The sequence below is a fragment of the Oncorhynchus keta genome, chromosome 1 (genome assembly GCF_023373465.1).
Source record: "Oncorhynchus keta strain PuntledgeMale-10-30-2019 chromosome 1, Oket_V2, whole genome shotgun sequence".
In the NCBI taxonomy this organism is placed as follows: Eukaryota; Metazoa; Chordata; class Actinopteri; order Salmoniformes; family Salmonidae; genus Oncorhynchus; species Oncorhynchus keta.
The window spans coordinates 94,134,125-94,152,354 of NC_068421.1; the positions used below are offsets into that span (position 1 = coordinate 94,134,125).

The 18,230-nt window shown below is 45.6% G+C and overlaps 1 protein-coding gene across 1 annotated transcript in view; it reads left to right on the forward strand.

Annotated features, from left to right (window-relative positions):
* The window catches only part of kif1aa (kinesin family member 1Aa), a 200,357-nt gene that overhangs the window by 169,219 nt on the left and 12,908 nt on the right, over nt 1–18,230 (forward strand). The window contains exons 37-41 of the mRNA XM_052525192.1: nt 8,259–8,373; nt 13,681–13,817; nt 14,278–14,339; nt 14,601–14,746; nt 15,116–15,313. Coding sequence (XP_052381152.1) covers nt 8,259–8,373; nt 13,681–13,817; nt 14,278–14,339; nt 14,601–14,746; nt 15,116–15,313 — 658 coding nt within the window. The remainder of the gene's footprint in view (nt 1–8,258; nt 8,374–13,680; nt 13,818–14,277; nt 14,340–14,600; nt 14,747–15,115; nt 15,314–18,230) is intronic.

An 18,230-nucleotide genomic window follows, 5' to 3' on the forward strand; every position in this document is an offset into this window, starting at 1 on the left:
GGTGGGCCTTCTTACAGCGGCGGCTCAGGTGCGGGACGTAGACCCCGACCCTCGCAGCGGGCGCCTCTGGACTGAGGGGCGCCTCTGGACTGAGGGCCGCCTCTGGACCGAGGGTCTGCGATTCTGGCAGCTCCGGAGTGAAGGGCGACTCTGGCGGCTCCTGACTGACGGGCGACTCTGGCGGCTCCTGACTGACGGGCGGCTCTGGTGGCTCCTGACTGACGGGCGGCTCTGGCGGCTCCTGGCGGCTCCTGACTGACGGGAGACTCTGGCGGCTCCGGACAGGAGAGAGACTCTGGCGGCTCCGGACAGGAGGGAGACTCTGGCGGCTCCGGACAGGAGGGAGAACCTGGAGGGAGGAGACGAAGAGACAGCCTGTGCGTGGAGGAGGCACTGGAAGGACCGGGCTGTGGGGGAGCACTGGAACGCAGCCTTGGCACCACTCCTCCAGGCTGGATGGCCACTTTAGCCTGGACCCTCTAGAGTGCAGGCACAGGTTGAACTGGGCTGTGGGTGAGCACTGGATATCTAGTGCACACCACTCGCACTCTCCCTTAGGCTCAATACCCACCTTTGCCCGGCACGGGCTGAGCGCAGGCATAGGACGCACTGCACCCTCCCAGCGCCTCGGAGACACAGCACACAGAGCCGGCGCAGGATAATCTGGTCCGAAACGGCGTACAGGAGATCAAACACACTGGGCCAGCACAATACACCCTGGCTGGATGCCCACTCTCGCATGGCACTTGCGGGGGGCTGCGATGTAGCGCACTGGGGTATGCATGCGCACTGGGGACACCGTGCGCTTCACCGCATAACACGGTGCCTGCCCGGTCGCTCTCTCACCACGGTAAGCACGGGGAGTTGGCTTAGGTCTCCTACCAGACTTTGCCAATCTCCCCGTGTTCCTCCCCCCCAAACATGTGTTTGTTTGGGGCTGCCTCTTGTGCCTGTTGCGCTGCCTTACCTCATACCGCCGCCGCTCAGCTTTCGCTGCCTCCAGCTCTGCCTTGGGGCGGCGATATTCCCCAGCCTGTGCCCAGGGTCCCTTGCCGTCCAATATCTCCTCCCAAGTCCAGGAGTCCAGAACCCTCTGCTCCTGGTTACCACGCTGCTTGGTCCGGTTGTGGTGGGTAGTTCTGTAACGATATCCCTCGTCATCTGAGGAGGAGTAGGAAGGATCGGACCAATATGCAGCGTGGTATATGTTCATGTTAATATTTATTAAAACTGAACACAAAACAAAATAACAAGAGAACGAACGAAAACAGAAACAGTTCTGTCTGGTGCTGACACAGAGACAGAAAACAACTACCCACAAAACCCATGTGGGAAAGCACTACCTAAGTATGGTTCTCAATCAGAGACAACGACAGACAGCTGCCCCTGATTGAGAGCCATACCCGGCCAAAAACAAAGAAATACAAAAACGTAGAAAAAAGAACATAGAACACCCACCCTAGTCACACCCTGGCCTAACCAAAATAGAGAATAAAAAGCCTCTCTATGGCCAGGGCGTGACAGCATCAATATACTGTTAATTAATTAATTGACTTCCCCACCAGAGGATGTTCAATCTGAAGCCATGTGAAGTTAAAACCCTCTAGAGTCCATGTCCGCACCCCCAGCTGAGATAAGCTAGAGATATCTAGCGTCTCAATCTACGGCATATGCCGATGTCGGGCATTCCGATAGGTGGTAGAGCTACGGCAGTGTCCAGTTCGACCAGGAGACATCCCAAAAATCAGTCTTCTCCTGAAGCCTCCAAATGGTTTGCTCTCACAAACTAATATGACCCCTTTTATAGAAAGATGAGACTCTCGCGAACTCACGTGTCACTGGACTTGGTACCACCGATCTGTCAACTTTTGTCTGTCGTGTCCAATATGATCCCTCGACGTGGACGTCCACAAGCGTCACAAGACTCGTCTGACGACAGACCGGTACCAGTTGAAAACAATGTATGAAAGTAGTTTAGTACCAAACACTTAAAAAAATAAAAAATTCCTTAAGATGTATTTTTTTGACTGTCTGTTTTTCCATGTATGAATCTGTTATTCAATGTGTTTCTATTGGCTAATAGCAGTAAGGACTGTCTGTTATTCAATGTGTTTCTAATAGCAGTAAGGACTATCTGTTATTCAATGTGTTTCTAATAGCAGTAAGGACTATCTGTTATTCAATGTGTTTCTATTGGCTAATAGCAGTAAGGACTATCTGTTATTCAATGTGTTTCTATGGGCTAATAGCAGTAAGGCCTATCTGTTATTCAATGTGTTTCTATTGGCTAATAGTAGTAAGGACTATCTGTTATTCAAAGTGTTTCTATTGGCTAATAGCAGTAAGGACTGTCTGTTATTCAATGTGTTTCTATGGGCTAATAGCAGTAAGGACTATCTGTTATTCAATGTGTTTCTATTTGCGAATAGCAGTAAGGACTATCTGTTATTCAATGTGTTTCTATGGGCTAATAGCAGTAAGGACTATCTGTTATTCAATGTGTTTCTATGGGCAAATAGCAGTAAGGACTATCTGTTATTCAATGTGTTTCTACTGGCTAATAGCAGTAAGGACTATCTGTTATTCAATGTGTTTCTAATAGCAGTAAGGAATATTTGTTATTCAATGTGTTTCTATGGGCTAATAGCAGTAAGGACTATCTGTTATTCAATGTGTTTCTAATAGCAGTAAGGACTATCTGTTATTCAATGTGTTTCTAATAGCAGTAAGGACTATCTGTTATTCAATGTGTTTCTATGGGCTAATAGCAGTAAGGACTATCTGTTATTCAATGTGTTTCTATGGGCTAATAGCAGTAAGGACTATCTGTTATTCAATGTGTTTCTATGGGCTAATAGCAGTAAGGACTATCTGTTATTCAATGTGTTTCTATGGGCTAATAGCAGTAAGGACTGTCTGTTATTCAATGTGTTTCTAATAGCAGTAAGGACTGTCTGTTATTCAATGTGTTTCTATGGGCTAATAGCAGTAAGGACTATCTGTTATTCAATGTGTTTCTATGGGCTAATAGCAGTAAGGACTATCTGTTATTCAATGTGTTTCTATGGGCTAATAGCAGTAAGGACTATCTGTTATTCAATGTGTTTCTATGGGCTAATAGCAGTAAGGACTATCTGTTATTCAATGTGTTTCTATGGGCTAATAGCAGTAAGGACTATCTGTTATTCAATGTGTTTCTATGGGCTAATAGCAGTAAGGACTATCTGTTATTCAATGTGTTTCTATGGGCTAATAGCAGTAAGGACTATCTGTTATTCAATGTGTTTCTATTAGCAGTAAGGACTGTCTGTTATTCAATGTGTTTCTATGGGCTAATAGCAGTAAGGACTATCTGTTATTCAATGTGTTTCTATGGGCTAATAGCAGTAAGGACTATCTGTTATTCAATGTGTTTCTATGGGCTAATAGCAGTAAGGCCTATCTGTTATTCAATGTGTTTCTATGGGCTAATAGCAGTAAGGACTGTTATTCAATGTGTTTCTATTGGCTAATAGCAGTAAGGACTGTTATTCAATGTGTTTCTATTGGCTAATAGCAGTAAGGACTGTTATTCAATGTGTTTCTATTGGCTAATAGCAGTAAGGACTGTTATTCAATGTGTTTCTATTGGCTAATAGCAGTAAGGACTGTTATTCAATGTGTTTCTATTGGCTAATAGCAGTAAGGACTGTTATTCAATGTGTTTCTATTGGCTAATAGCAGTAAGGACTATCTGTTATTCAATGTGTTTCTATGGGCTAATAGCAGTAAGGACTATCTGTTATTCAATGTGTTTCTATTGGCTAATAGCAGTAAGGACTTTTATTCAATGTGTTTCTATTGGCTAATAGCAGTAAGGACTTTTATTCAATGTGTTTCTATTGGCTAATAGCAGTAAGGACTGTTATTCAATGTGTTTCTATTGGCTAATAGCAGTAAGGACTGTTATTCAATGTGTTTCTATTGGCTAATAGCAGTAAGGACTGTTATTCAATGTGTTTCTATTGGCTAATAGCAGTAAGGACTGTTATTCAATGTGTTTCTATTGGCTAATAGCAGTAAGGACTGTTATTCAATGTGTTTCTATTGGCTAATAGCAGTAAGGACTGTTATTCAATGTGTTTCTATTGGCTAATAGCAGTAAGGCCAAAATGTATGTTTAATAAAACAAAAATGTAGGATACTTTTTAGATACCTAAAGGGGTCCTAAAATTCCAAATCAAATAGATAGATTATTGGTAAGACTTGTTTATACCGTCAAATAACCAATCAGGAACAGATTCTGATTGAACGTCAGATAATAATTGAACACATTCACATTTTACGTGATTAATACACATTGATTACACTGATTTCATATGTCACAGATACATATGCTCTGATACTGGTAAAGTTGTCTCGCGCAGCTGCCGCTGCTTCACAAGGCAGACACACAGTTCCCCCAAGTTCTGGGCCAATGCTGGTCAGAAACAAATTTCCCCCAAGCTCTGGGACAGTGCTGGTCAGAAACAAATTTCCCCCAAGCTCTGGGACAGTGCTGGTCAGAAACAAATTTCCCCCAAGCTCTGGGCCAATGCTGGTCAGAAACACACTTCCCCAAGCTCTGTGACAGTGCTGGTCAGAAACACACTTCCCCCAAGCTCTGGGACAGTGCTGGTCAGAAACACACTTCCCCAAGCTCTGGGACAGTGCTGGTCAGAAACACACTTCCCCCAAGCTCTGTGCAGTGCTGGTCAGAAACACACTTCCCCCAAGCTCTGTGACAGTGCTGGTCAGAAACACACTTCCCCCAAGCTCTGGGCCAATGCTGGTCAGAAACACATTTCCCCCAAGCTCTGGGACAGTGCTGGTCAGAAACACACTTCCCCCAAGCTCTGGGCCAATGCTGGTCAGAAACACACTTCCCCCAAGCTCTGGGACAGTGCTGGTCAGAAATACACTTCCCCCAAGCTCTGGGCTAATGCTGGTCAGAAACACATTTCCCCAAGCTCTGGGACAGTGCTGGTCAGAAACACACTTCCCCCAAGCTCTGTGACAGTGCTGGTCAGAAACACACTTCCCCAAGCTCTGGGACAGTGCTGGTCAGAAACACACTTCCCCAAGCTCTGGGACAGTGCTGGTCAGAAACACACTTCCCCCAAGCTCTGGGACAGTGCTGGTCAGAAACACACTTCCCCCAAGCTCTGTGACAGTGCTGGTCAGAAACACACTTCCCCCAAGCTCTGGGCCAATGCTGGTCAGAAACACACTTCCCCCAAGCTCTGGGACAGTGCTGGTCAGAAACACACTTCCCCCAAGCTCTGGGACAGTGCTGGTCAGAAACACACTTCCCCCAAGCTCTGGGCCAATGCTGGTCAGAAACACATTTCCCCCAAGCTCTGGGACAGTGCTGGTCAGAAACACACTTCCCCCAAGCTCTGGGACAGTGCTGGTCAGAAACACACTTCCCCCAAGCTCTGGGCCAGTGCTGGTCAGAAACACATTTCCCCCAAGCTCTGGGCCAATGCTGGTCAGAAACACACTTCCCCCAAGCTCTGGGCCAATGCTGGTCAGAAACACATTTCCCCAAGCTCTGGGACAGTGCTGGTCAGAAACACACTTCCCCAAGCTCTGTGACAGTGCTGGTCAGAAACACACTTCCCCCAAGCTCTGGGCCAATGCTGGTCAGAAACACATTTCCCCAAGCTCTGGGACAGTGCTGGTCAGAAACACACTTCCCCAAGCTCTGTGACAGTGCTGGTCAGAAACACACTTCCCCAAGCTCTGGGACAGTGCTGGTCAGAAACACACTTCCCCCAAGCTCTGGGACAGTGCTGGTCAGAAACACATTTCCCCCAAGCTCTGGGACAGTGCTGGTCAGAAACACACTTCCCCCAAGCTCTGTGACAGTGCTGGTCAGAAACACACTTCCCCCAAGCTCTGGGACAGTGCTGGTCAGAAACACACTTCCCCCAAGCTCTGGGACAGTGCTGGTCAGAAACACACTTCCCCCAAGCTCTGGGCCAATGCTGGTCAGAAACACATTTCCCCAAGCTCTGGGCCAATGCTGGTCAGAAACACACTTCCCCCAAGCTCTGGGCCAATGCTGGTCAGAAACACATTTCCCCAAGCTCTGGGACAGTGCTGGTCAGAAACACACTTCCCCCAAGCTCTGGGCCAATGCTGGTCAGAAACACATTTCCCCAAGCTCTGGGCCAATGCTGGTCAGAAACACATTTCCCCAAGCTCTGGGCCAATGCTGGTCAGAAACACTTTTCCAAGCTCTGGGCCAATACTGGTCAGAAACACTTTTCCAAGCTCTGGGTCAGGGCTGGTCAGCAACAAAGCAAGCTAGATGTTGGATAGAAACAATGTTCTCCTCAAAAACATAGCACAATTACAATCTGTTTCAGTAGCTATAGTTAGCTAGCTAAGTCTCTAGCACGATGTTATCTAAAATATTCCTAATTTATATGACAGTTTTCGTATTTGGTTGATTGTCGGACCCACTAGCCATGCTTGTAACGTTAGCTTGGGGCAACAGGGCTAGGTAGCTTGCTATCTTTGTGTAGTTCGTTATCTAGCTAGCTAGTTATTTTCATGAACTAAAGTTCGATTTCATTAGGAAAACAACAAGAGGCTACTTAGCTAATACTTAGTGCCATGAATTGCTAAATCATTGCGAAACATTGAAAATTATTGCAGTTTCTGGTTATTGTCTTCAGGCTTGTTGCATTGGTGCTAGCTAGGTATCAAGTCAAAGCTAGCAAGCTAGCTATCCTAAAAATTACTAAAAACATCCCATGTATAAGATAAATCTGGTTATTGTCTTCAGGCTTGTTGCATTGGTGCTAGCTAGGTATCAAGTCAAAGCTAGCAAGCTAGCTATCCTAAAAATTACTAAAAACATCCCATGTATAAGATATATCTGAGTGACTTTGTCATACTGCAAATCAAAGTCAACATAGCAGGGAGATAGCCTACCTCTCGTTTAAAAACTTTCATCAATGTTGATGGCGCTTGGCTCGCGCATGCAAATTCAGCTCACGCAACATTCGAAAATGTAATTTTGTTATTCGATGCATCAAATTATAAGCTTATTTGACATAAATATATTTGTTTTTGACACACAAAGACCCAAACGGCATTCCATAGTTACAATTTGTATCTCTACAGAATGAAAATAAAGGCAAACGTATTACATTGTATCTCTGTGGTTCTATCTGTCCGTTGTGAGACATTCTAGAACAGATAGGATACAGTTATTAATATGTACAGTACATTCTGCTGTTCAAATCATCAAGTAGTGAGTGAATGGGCAATGTAGCCTGGTCCCAGTTGGAAAGGTGGCAAAACAACTATTTGGGACCAGGCTAGGAAGAACACAACTGTCCTGTCGTTCTTGATCATAACAACGCTCCACAACCACATCAAGACTCTCTTCCTGACTCACCTTTTGGTTCTCTTCCTGGTTCTTTTCTTCTATTCCTTCTCCAAGCGTCTCCTTGGGTATAGACCATAGGTATTTCTCCTCACCACCTGTCCTGTCCACCACCTCCTCTCCTCCCGTCGATCTCTCATTCCCTTTTCATTCGTTTCGTGCTGTTATTGTTTGGTGTTTTTCTTAAAGGTCGACCCACAACTGACGGGGTTCCCTGTTGCATGCTATTTACTGACTTCATCCCCCAAACTATGTGTCTATAGTCTATTGAATGTGTGTATTTGAAAATCAATGTTGTTATTTCAATCTTCATTAAACAAAAGCTATCTTCTCTCAAGAGTATTTTAGATGCACATGTACTGTAGGTAACATATCCCAGACAGACAGAATGTTATTCACATTATCATAGTGATAAACAATGTCCCTACATGCAGTGCAACTACAACTTGATCTGCCGATAGCAATAGATTGTAGCTGTTCTTGAGAAAACCTTTAAATATTTACCTTCCTCCTACAGTAGAAATAACCTTTATTTGTCTAATAAAGTTGTGACACGACAATCAACAGGACTATTCAGAAAGCCACCCGTCCTGCTTTGCTTTCAGTTTGCAGCATACTAGCATACTAACCACTAGAGTAGGTTTTCTAGTCTGTTAGTAGACAGACAGACAGACAGACAGACAGACAGACAGACAGACAGACAGACAGACAGACAGACAGACAGACAGACAGACAGACAGACAGACCAGAGACCACTATGTTAGTTCAGATCAGGGTTGAGGAGCTCTCTGTTTAGTCGTTCTCTCTGTATGGTTAACTCTTCTCCTCCCTCCATCAGGACATTCTATCGCTTTGAGGCTGCCTGGGACAGTGCCATGCATAACTCCCTCCTCCTGAACCGGGTCACTCCTTATGGAGAGAAGATCTACATGACCTTGTCGGCCTACCTAGAGGTAACATATATATATAGTTACATACAGTATATAGTGTTATATAAATGACCTTGTCGGCCTACATAGTTATGTAACTGTACGTGTCTAATGGTAATTGTAAAGCTAGTTTCACAGAAACAATCTGAGGAAATCTACTCATCTTAACTGGACAGGTTCGTAACTGGACAGGTTCATAACTGAACAGGTTCGTAACTGGACAGGTTCCTAACTGGACAGGTTCCTAACTGGACAGGTTCCTAACTGGACAGGTTCATAGCTGGACAGGTTCGTAACTGGACAGGTTCCTAACTGGACAGGTTCCTAACTGGACAGGTTCCTAACTGGACAGGTTCGTAACTGGACAGGTACGTAACTGGACAGGTTCGTAGCTGGACAGGTTCCTAACTGGACAGGTTCCTAACTGGACAGGTTCCTAACTGGACAGGTTCCTAACTGGACAGGTACGTAACTGGACAGGTTCCTAACTGGACAGGTTCGTAACTGGACAGGTTCCGAGCTTGACAGGTTCCTAACTGGACAGGATCCTAACTGGACAGATTCAGATTTTTTCAAACTGTTTATCACATTTAGCTGGAGATACTAGAACTGCATTAACAGGAGTCTCTGCTCCATGTTCCCTGACTGTTCACCTCTCAGGAGTCTCTGCTTACTGACTGCTCACCTCTCAGGAGTCTCTGCTTACTGACCGCTCACCTCTCAGGAGTCTCTGCTTACTGACTGCTCACCTCTCAGGAGTCTCTGCTTACTGACTGCTCACCTCTCAGGGGTCTCTGCTTACTGACTGCTCACCTCTCAGGAGTCTCTGCTTACTGACTGCTCACCTCTCAGGAGTCTCTGCTTACTGACTGCTCACCTCTCAGGAGTCTCTGCTTACTGACTGCTCACCTCTCAGGGGTCTCTGCTTACTGACTGCTCACCTCTCAGGGGTCTCTGCTTACTGACTGCTCACCTCTCAGGGATCTCTGCTTACTGACTGCTCACCTCTCAGGAGTCTCTGCTTACGGACTGCTCACCTCTCAGGGGTCTCTGCTTACTGACTGCTCACCTCTCAGGGGTCTCTGCTTACTGACTGCTCACCTCTCAGGAGTCTCTGCTTCCTGACTGTCTCTGCTTACTGACTGCTCACCTCTCAGGAGTCTCTGCTTACTGACCGCTCACCTCTCAGGGGTCTCTGCTTACTGACTGCTCACCTCTCAGGAGTCTCTGCTTACTGACTTGACTGTCTCTGCTTACTGACTGCTCACCTCTCAGGAGTCTCTGCTTCCTGACTGTCTCTGCTTACTGACTGCTCACCTCTCAGGAGTCTCTGCTTACTGACTGCTCACATCTCAGGAGTCTCTGCTTACTGACTGCTAACCTCTCAGGAGTCTCTGCTTACTGACTGCTAACCTCTCAGGAGTCTCTGCTTACTGACTGCTCACCTCTCAGCAGTCTCTGCTACCTGACTGCTCACCTCTCAGCAGTCTCTGCTTCCTGACTGCTCACCTCTCAGCAGTCTCTGCTTACTGACTGCTCACCTCTCAGCAGTCTCTGCTTCCTGACTGCTCACCTCTCAGCAGTCTCTGCTACCTGACTGTCTCTGCTTACTGACTGCTCACCTCTCAGGAGTCTCTGCATCTGACTGCTCACCTCTCAGGAGTCTCTGCTACCTGACTGCTCACCTCTCAGCAGTCTCTGCTTCCTGACTGCTCACCTCTCAGCAGTCTCTGCTACCTGACTGTCTCTGCTTACTGACTGCTCACCTCTCAGGAGTCTCTGCATCCGACTGCTCACCTCTCAGGAGTCTCTGCTTACTGACTGCTCACCTCTCAGGAGTCTCTGCTTACTGACTGCTCACCTCTCAGGAGTCTCTGCTTACGGACTGCTCACCTCTCAGCAGTCTCTGCTACCTGACTGCTCACCTCTCAGCAGTCTCTGCTACCTGACTGTCTCTGCTTACTGACTGCTCACCTCTCAGCAGTCTCTGCTACCTGACTGCTCAGCAGTCTCTGCTACTTGACTGTCTCTGCTTACTGACTGCTCACCTCTCAGCAGTCTCTGCTACCTGACTGCTCACCTCTCAGGAGTCTCTGCTTACTGACTGCTCACCTCTCAGGAGTCTCTGCTTACTGACTGCTCACATCTCAGGAGTCTCTGCTTACTGACTGCTAACCTCTCAGGAGTCTCTGCTTACTGACTACTCACCTCTCAGGAGTCTCTGCTTACTGACTACTCACCTCTCAGCAGTATCTGCTTCTGACTGCTCACCTCTCAGCAGTCTCTGCTACCTGACTGTCTCTGCTTACTGACTGCTCACCTCTCAGGAGTCTCTGCATCTGACTGCTCACCTCTCAGGAGTCTCTGCTTACTGTCTGCTCACCTCTCAGCAGTCTCTGCTTCCTGACTGCTCACCTCTCAGCAGTCTCTGCTTCCTGACTGCTCACCTCTCAGCAGTCTCTGCTACCTGACTGTCTCTGCTTACTGACTGCTCACCTCTCAGGAGTCTCTGCATCTGACTGCTCACCTCTCAGGAGTCTCTGCTTACTGACTGCTCACCTCTCAGGAGTCTCTGCTTACTGACTGCTCACCTCTCAAGAGTCTCTGCTTACTGACTGCTCACCTCTCAGGAGTCTCTGCTTACGGACTGCTCACCTCTCAGCAGTCTCTGCTACCTGACTGCTCACCTCTCAGCAGTCTCTGCTACCTGACTGTCTCTGCTTACTGACTGCTCACATCTCAGCAGTCTCTGCTACCTGACTGCTCACCCTTCAGCAGTCTCTGCTACCTGACTGTCTCTGCTTACTGACTGCTCACCTCTCAGCAGTCTCTGCTACCTGACTGCTCACCTCTCAGGAGTCTCTGCTTACTGACTGCTCACCTCTCAGGAGTCTCTGCTTACTGACTGCTCACCTCTCAGCAGTCTCTGCTACCTGACTGTCTCTGCTTACTGACTGCTCACCTCTCAGCAGTCTCTGCTACCTGACTGTCTCTGCTTACTGACTGCTCACCTCTCAGCAGTCTCTGCTACCTGACTGTCTCTGCTTACTGACTGCTCACCTCTCAGCAGTCTCTGCTTACTGACTGCTCACCTCTCAGCAGTCTCTGCTACCTGACTGTCTCTGCTTACTGACTGCTCACCTCTCAGCAGTCTCTGCTACCTGACTGTCTCTGCTTACTGACTGCTCACCTCTCAGTAGTCTCTGCTTACTGACTGCTCACCTCTCAGCAGTCTCTGCTACCTGACTGTCTCTGCTTACTGACTGCTCACCTCTCAGCAGTCTCTGCTACCTGACTGTCTCTGCTTACTTGCTGCTCACCTCTCAGCAGTCTCTGCTACCTGACTGTCTCTGCTTACTGACTGCTCACCTCTCAGCAGTCTCTGCTACCTGACTGTCTCTGCTTACTGACTGCTCACCTCTCAGCAGTCTCTGCTTACTGACTGCTCACCTCTCAGCAGTCTCTGCTACCTGACTGTCTCTGCTTACTGACTGCTCACCTCTCAGCAGTCTCTGCTACCTGACTGTCTCTGCTTACTGACTGCTCACCTCTCAGCAGTCTCTGCTACCTGACTGCTCACCTCTCAGGAGTAATTTTAAGAGCACTTCATGTATGAGAAATTATCCCTGCGCTTAGGCCTAACACTGGAACATGCATGAGAGCACCCAAGTCATAGACTGTTCTCTCTGCTTCCGCACAGCAAACGGTACCGGACTCCCTGAACATCTAATCAAATGGCTGCCCAGAACTATTTTCATTAACCCCCACCCTGCCCCTCTTTTACACCGCTGCTAGCTCTCTGTTGTTATCATCTATGCATAACTCTACCTACATGTACATATTACCTCAACTAACCAGTGCCCCTGCGCATTGGCTCTATACCGGTATCCCCCCCACCCCCACCCCCCTCCTACCATATAGCTGCTCTTTAAATGACATGCTACTTTTATTTCTTATTCTTATCCATGTTTTTTTTAAACTGCCTTGTTAGTTAGGGGCTCGAAAGTAAGATTATTCAGTGCATGTGACTAACACAATTTGATTTGATTTGAACTTACAGGTGCTGTATCCAAAATGACCCCTACTGTATCTGATGTTTGATTTGATTTGAACTTACAGGTGCTGTATCCACAATGACCCCTACTGTATCTGATGTTTGATTTGATTTGAACTTACAGGTGCTGTATCCACAATGACCACTACTGTATCTGATGTTTGATTTGATTTGAACTTACAGGTGCTGTATCCACAATGACCACTACTGTATCTGATGTTTGATTTGATTTGAACTTACAGGTGCTGTATCCACAATGACCCCTACTGTATCTGATGTTTGATTTGATTTGAACTTACAGGTGCTGTATCCACAATGACCCCTACTGTATCTGATGTTTGATTTGATTTGAACTTACAGGTGCTGTATCCACAATGACCACTACTGTATCTGATGTTTGATTTGATTTGAACTTACAGGTGCTGTATCCACAATGACCACTACTGTATCGGATGTTTGATTTGATTTGAACTTACAGGTGCTGTATCCACAATGACCACTACTGTATCTGATGTTTGATTTGATTTGAACTTACAGGTGCTGTATCCACAATGACCACTACTGTATCTGATGTTTGATTTGATTTGAACGTACAGGTGCTGTATCCACAATGACCCCTACTGTATCTGATGTTTGATTTGATTTGAACTTACAGGTGCTGTATCCACAATGACCCCTACTGTATCTGATGTTTGATTTGATTTGAACTTACAGGTGCTGTATCCACAATGACCCCTACTGTATCTGATGTTTGATTTGAACTTACAGGTGCTGTATCCACAATGACCCCTACTGTATCTGATGTTTGATTTGATTTGAACTTACAGGTGCTGTATCCACAATGACCCCTACTGTATCTGATGTTTGATTTGATTTGAACTTACAGGTGCTGTATCCACAATGACCACTACTGTATCTGATGTTTGATTTGATTTGAACTTACAGGTGCTGTATCCACAATGACCCCTACTGTATCTGATGTTTGATTTGATTTGAACTTACAGGTGCTGTATCCACAATGACCCCTACTGTATCTGATGTTTGATTTGATTTGAACTTACAGGTGCTGTATCCACAATGACCCCTACTGTATCTGATGTTTGATTTGATTTGAACTTACAGGTGCTGTATCCACAATGACCCCTACTGTATCTGATGTTTGATTTGATTTGAACTTACAGGTGCTGTATCCACAATGACCCCTACTGTATCTGATGTTAGGACCTAAAGAGGCGGAGAGAGAAATTATCTTTTTTTGATCCTTCATCTTTCTGTAGATGGAGAACTGCACCCAGCCCACAGTCATAACCAAAGATTTCTGCATGGTGTTCTACTCTCGAGACGTTAAACTCCCGACCTCCCGCTCCATCCGAAACCTGTTTGGCACCGGAAGCCTGAGGACAACAACAGAGGGGTGACTTTTTAATCATCTCTTATCCTGAAAGATTATTATTAAATCAACTACCATGAAATAAACCATAAAATCAAGTCTGTTACTGTTTATCTCACCACAGTCCTTTGCCTCTGTTGCGTTCCTGAAAGATGATTGTTAAATCAATGGAAACAATGGACATGAAATTAACACAGAGTTGAACCCAGGGTTGAACCCAGGATTGAACCCAGAGTTGAACCCAGGGTTGAACCCAGAGTTGAACCCAGAGTTGAACCCAGAGTTGAACCCAGAGTTGAACCCAGAGTTGAACCCAGAGTTGAACCCAGAGTTGAACCCAGAGTTGAACCCAGAGTTGAACCCAGGGTTGAACCCAGAGTTGAACCCAGGGTTGAACCCAGAGTTGAACCCAGAGTTGAACCCAGAGTTGAACCCAGAGTTGAACCCAGGGTTTTGTTTGTCTGTTGTTTCTTTCTCTGTCCAGTAACCGAGTGACAGGTGTGTACGAGGTCAGCTTGTGTCACCTGGCGGATCATGGGAGCCCAGGTGAGACACTTTCTCTGTTGAGCTTCCCCTTTGTCTGTGTTTCCACAACTCTTTCTGCCATTCGTCTTCCTGCCTCTTTCTCAAAATGCATTGGAGGAGAAGGTCTGAATTGGAGGGACCTTTTTCTCCAAAACAATTTAAAAGGAGATAAGACGCAAAGAATCCAAACAAAATTGAGACAAAGATAAAGCTTATTTCTGCTTTGTTTGTCCGACCCCTGACCTCTGACCTCTAACCGTTTGGCCTTTTTCAACCCCCCAGGAATGCAGAGGAGACGTCGGCGGGTGCTGGACACCTCGGTGGCGTACGTCCGAGGGGAGGAGAACCTGGCTGGGTGGAGGCCACGCAGTGACAGCCTCATCCTGGACCACCAGTGGGAACTGGAGAAACTCAGCCTCCTGCAGGAGGTATGTGGTACTACACCCTATAACCTACACCCTATAACCTACACCCGATAACCTACACCCTACACCCTATAACCTACACCCTACACCCTATACTCTACACCCTACACCCTACACCCAATATCCTACACCTATACACTACACCCTACACCTATACCCTACACCCTACACCTATACCCTACACCTATACTCTACACCCTATATCCTACACCCTACACCTACACCCTATACTCTACACCCTATATCCTACACCTATACCCTACACCTACACCCTATACTCTACACCCTATATCCTACACCCTATATCCTACACCTATACCCTACACCCTACACCTATACCCTACACCTACACCCTACACTCTAATCATTCAGGTGGAGAAGACGAGACACTACCTGCTCCTGAGGGAGAAGCTAGAGTCCACCCTGCTGCTGGGTCAGGAAGAGTTGCTATCCTGTGTGTCTGTGGAGCAGAGTGAGTCCCCTCAGCCTTCCGAGGGCCACGCCCAGGACCTCAGTCTCAGCCCCACAGCTGACGCCCCCAACGAGAGGCAGAGGGAGCTAGTCGCTAAGGTCAGTGTCTCTTCTTTAAAAGAAAACGTGTTCGAATTTAGTTGTAACCTTGTTACTTTAAAATATTCCCGTTCTTGCTTACGAGCCGGGGGAAGATGTTTTGACTTACATTGCCTGTATCTATAATCACATTTGTGTAGTGCCATACAGTTGAGCGAACACGTTTTAGGGGGATTTCCACACATGGGGATTTTCATAAACTTTTTATAAACACATTTTTCATGCACTTCTACATCATATACAAGATAAAAGAAATTAGCAGAATATTTGTCAATACCACATAAGTGGCCAAATGCTGGTTACAGTCTTATTATAAAGTTAATTACATTGTTTTTCCCCTCTCATCAATACCCAATAATGACAAAGCAAAACAAGTTTTTTTGAATTTTGTTCAGATTTATTACAAATTAAAAACCAAAATAGAGTATTTATATAAGTATTCAGACCCTTTGCTATGAGACTCAAAATTGAACTCAGGTGCATCCTGTTTCCATTGATCATCCCTCAGATGTTTCTACAACTTGATTGGTTGTCCTCCTGTGGTAAATTCAACTGATTGGACATGAGTTGGACAGTTTAATCTTAATCTCATCATTCAAAGACTCAATCATGGACACTCTTACTGACAGAGTTGCAAAGTAAAAAGCCATATCTCAGACTGGCCAATAAAAAGATGGGCAAAAGAACACAGACAGGCCAGCAACCCGGAGTCACCTCTTCCTGGTTGACGTTGAGACTGGACAGAGGAACTCTGCATAGAAGGCCAGCAACCCGGAGTCACCTCTTCCTGGTTGACGTTGAGACTGGACAGAGGAACTCTGCATAGAAGGCCAGCAACCCGGAGTCGCCTCTTCATGGTTGACGTTGAGACTGGTGTTTTGCGGGTACTATTTAATGAAGCTACCAGTTGAGGACTTGTGAGGCGTCTGTTTCTCAAATTAGACACTCTAATGTACTTGTCCTCTTGCTCAGCTGTGCACCGGGGACTCCCACTCCTCTTTCTATTCTGGTTAGAGCAAGTTTAAGCTGTTCTGTGAAGGGAGTAGTACACAGAGTTGTACGAGATCTTCAGTTTCTTGGCAATTTCTCACATGGAATAGCCTTCATTTCTCAGAACACGAACAGACTGACGAGTTTCAGAAGAAAGTCCTTAGTTTCTGGCCTGTATTCGAACTCACAAATGCTGATGCTCCAGATACTCAACTAGTCTAAAGAAGGACAGTTTTATTGCTTCTTTAATCAGAACGACAGTTTTCAGCTGTGCTAACATAATTGCAAAGTAGTTTTCTAATGATCAATTAGCCTTTTAAAATGATAGACTTGTATTAGCTAACAACACGTGCCATTGGAACACAGGAGTGATGGTTGCTGATAATGGGCCTCTGTACGCATATATGGTACTGTATATATATATATATATATATATACAGTACCAGTCAAAAGTTTGGACACCTGCTCATTCCAGTTTTTTTATTAAAATTTTGACTATTTTCTATATTGTAGAATAATAGTGAAGACATCAAAACTATGAAATAACACATATGGAATCATGTAGTACCCAAAAAAGTGTTAATTAAATCAAAATATATTTTATATTTGAGATTCTTCAAAGTAGCCACATTTTGCCTTGATGACAACTTTGCACACTCTTGGCATTCTCTCAACCAGCTTCACCTAGAATACTTTTCCAACAGTCTTCAAGGAGTTCCCACATATGCTGAGCACTTTTTGGCTGCTTTTCCTTCACTCTGCGGTCCAACTCATCCCAAACCATCTCAATTGGGTTGAGGTCGGGTGATTGTGGCGGTCAGGTCATCTGATGCAGCACTCCATCTCTCTCCTTCTTGGTCAAATAGCCCTTAGACAGACTGGTGGTCTGTTGGATCATATACAGAACCTGTCGAAAGTTACCAGGTGTGTGCAAAGCTGTCATCAAGGCAAAGGGTGGCTAGAAATGGAGAAAAAACCCTTGAATGAGTTGGTGTGGCCAAAGTTCTGACTGGTATTGTATATGTACAGTACAGGCTACAGAGTAAACAGTGATACCGACTCAGCCTGTGATGAAGACGAAGCATGGGTGATTATGTTTTGTGACAATAGCTGAAGACCAGTTACTTTGAAAAACAGTGCTGTTCGCTCAGAAGTTGTTGTGGGGGGGAATGGCTAGCTTCCACAGTCAGATTAGGCTTCTCTTTTCAGCAGTAGGCTTTCCAAACCCAACCCCCCCCTCCCAGACCTACGATTTTCTTGGGATTTTATTTTGACATTTGTAAAAAGGCAAACTGACATAACCAACCATAGAAATGTAATCCATAGATGGCTGTTCCCATAAGAGTCAGGACTGGTTGTTCCCATTCAAGTCAGGACTGGCAGCCATTGCTAGTGTACCCATGAGTTTACCAGTCAAAGTACCAGGGTTAGAAGTTCCAAATTCCTTCTCTGGATTATATCTGTGGCCACAATGGAACAAGCTGTTCTGTATTAGGTGTGTGTGCTGCCCAGATTGTGTCCTTCCCAATTGTAAAACATACTTCGATGCTATTTATCCTTTGTAGCTAAATTACGCTTTCTTGTGTGGTATTTTGAATTATTTTATTTATGTCTATTCAGACAGCAGTAATTCAATTTTGGGGGTAAATACATTTTTTAAATATATATATATACACATTTTGGGGCTAAATTATTTCAATTAATCAGCCGCAGCACCCCCCAGCACCCCTACTTCCTGTGGCTATGCTTGATTCTCCCTTTTAAATATGGTCAGTGGCTCACTTAAGCCTTCTCCTTAGGTAACTTCTCCTTAGGTAACTTCTCCTTAGGTAACTTCTCCTTAGGTAACCATTCTGAGGTTGTTGTTGTTGTTGTGAAGCCCATTGCTTTGAGACTTAGAGCTTTATTTGTCTCCATCACTCACCAG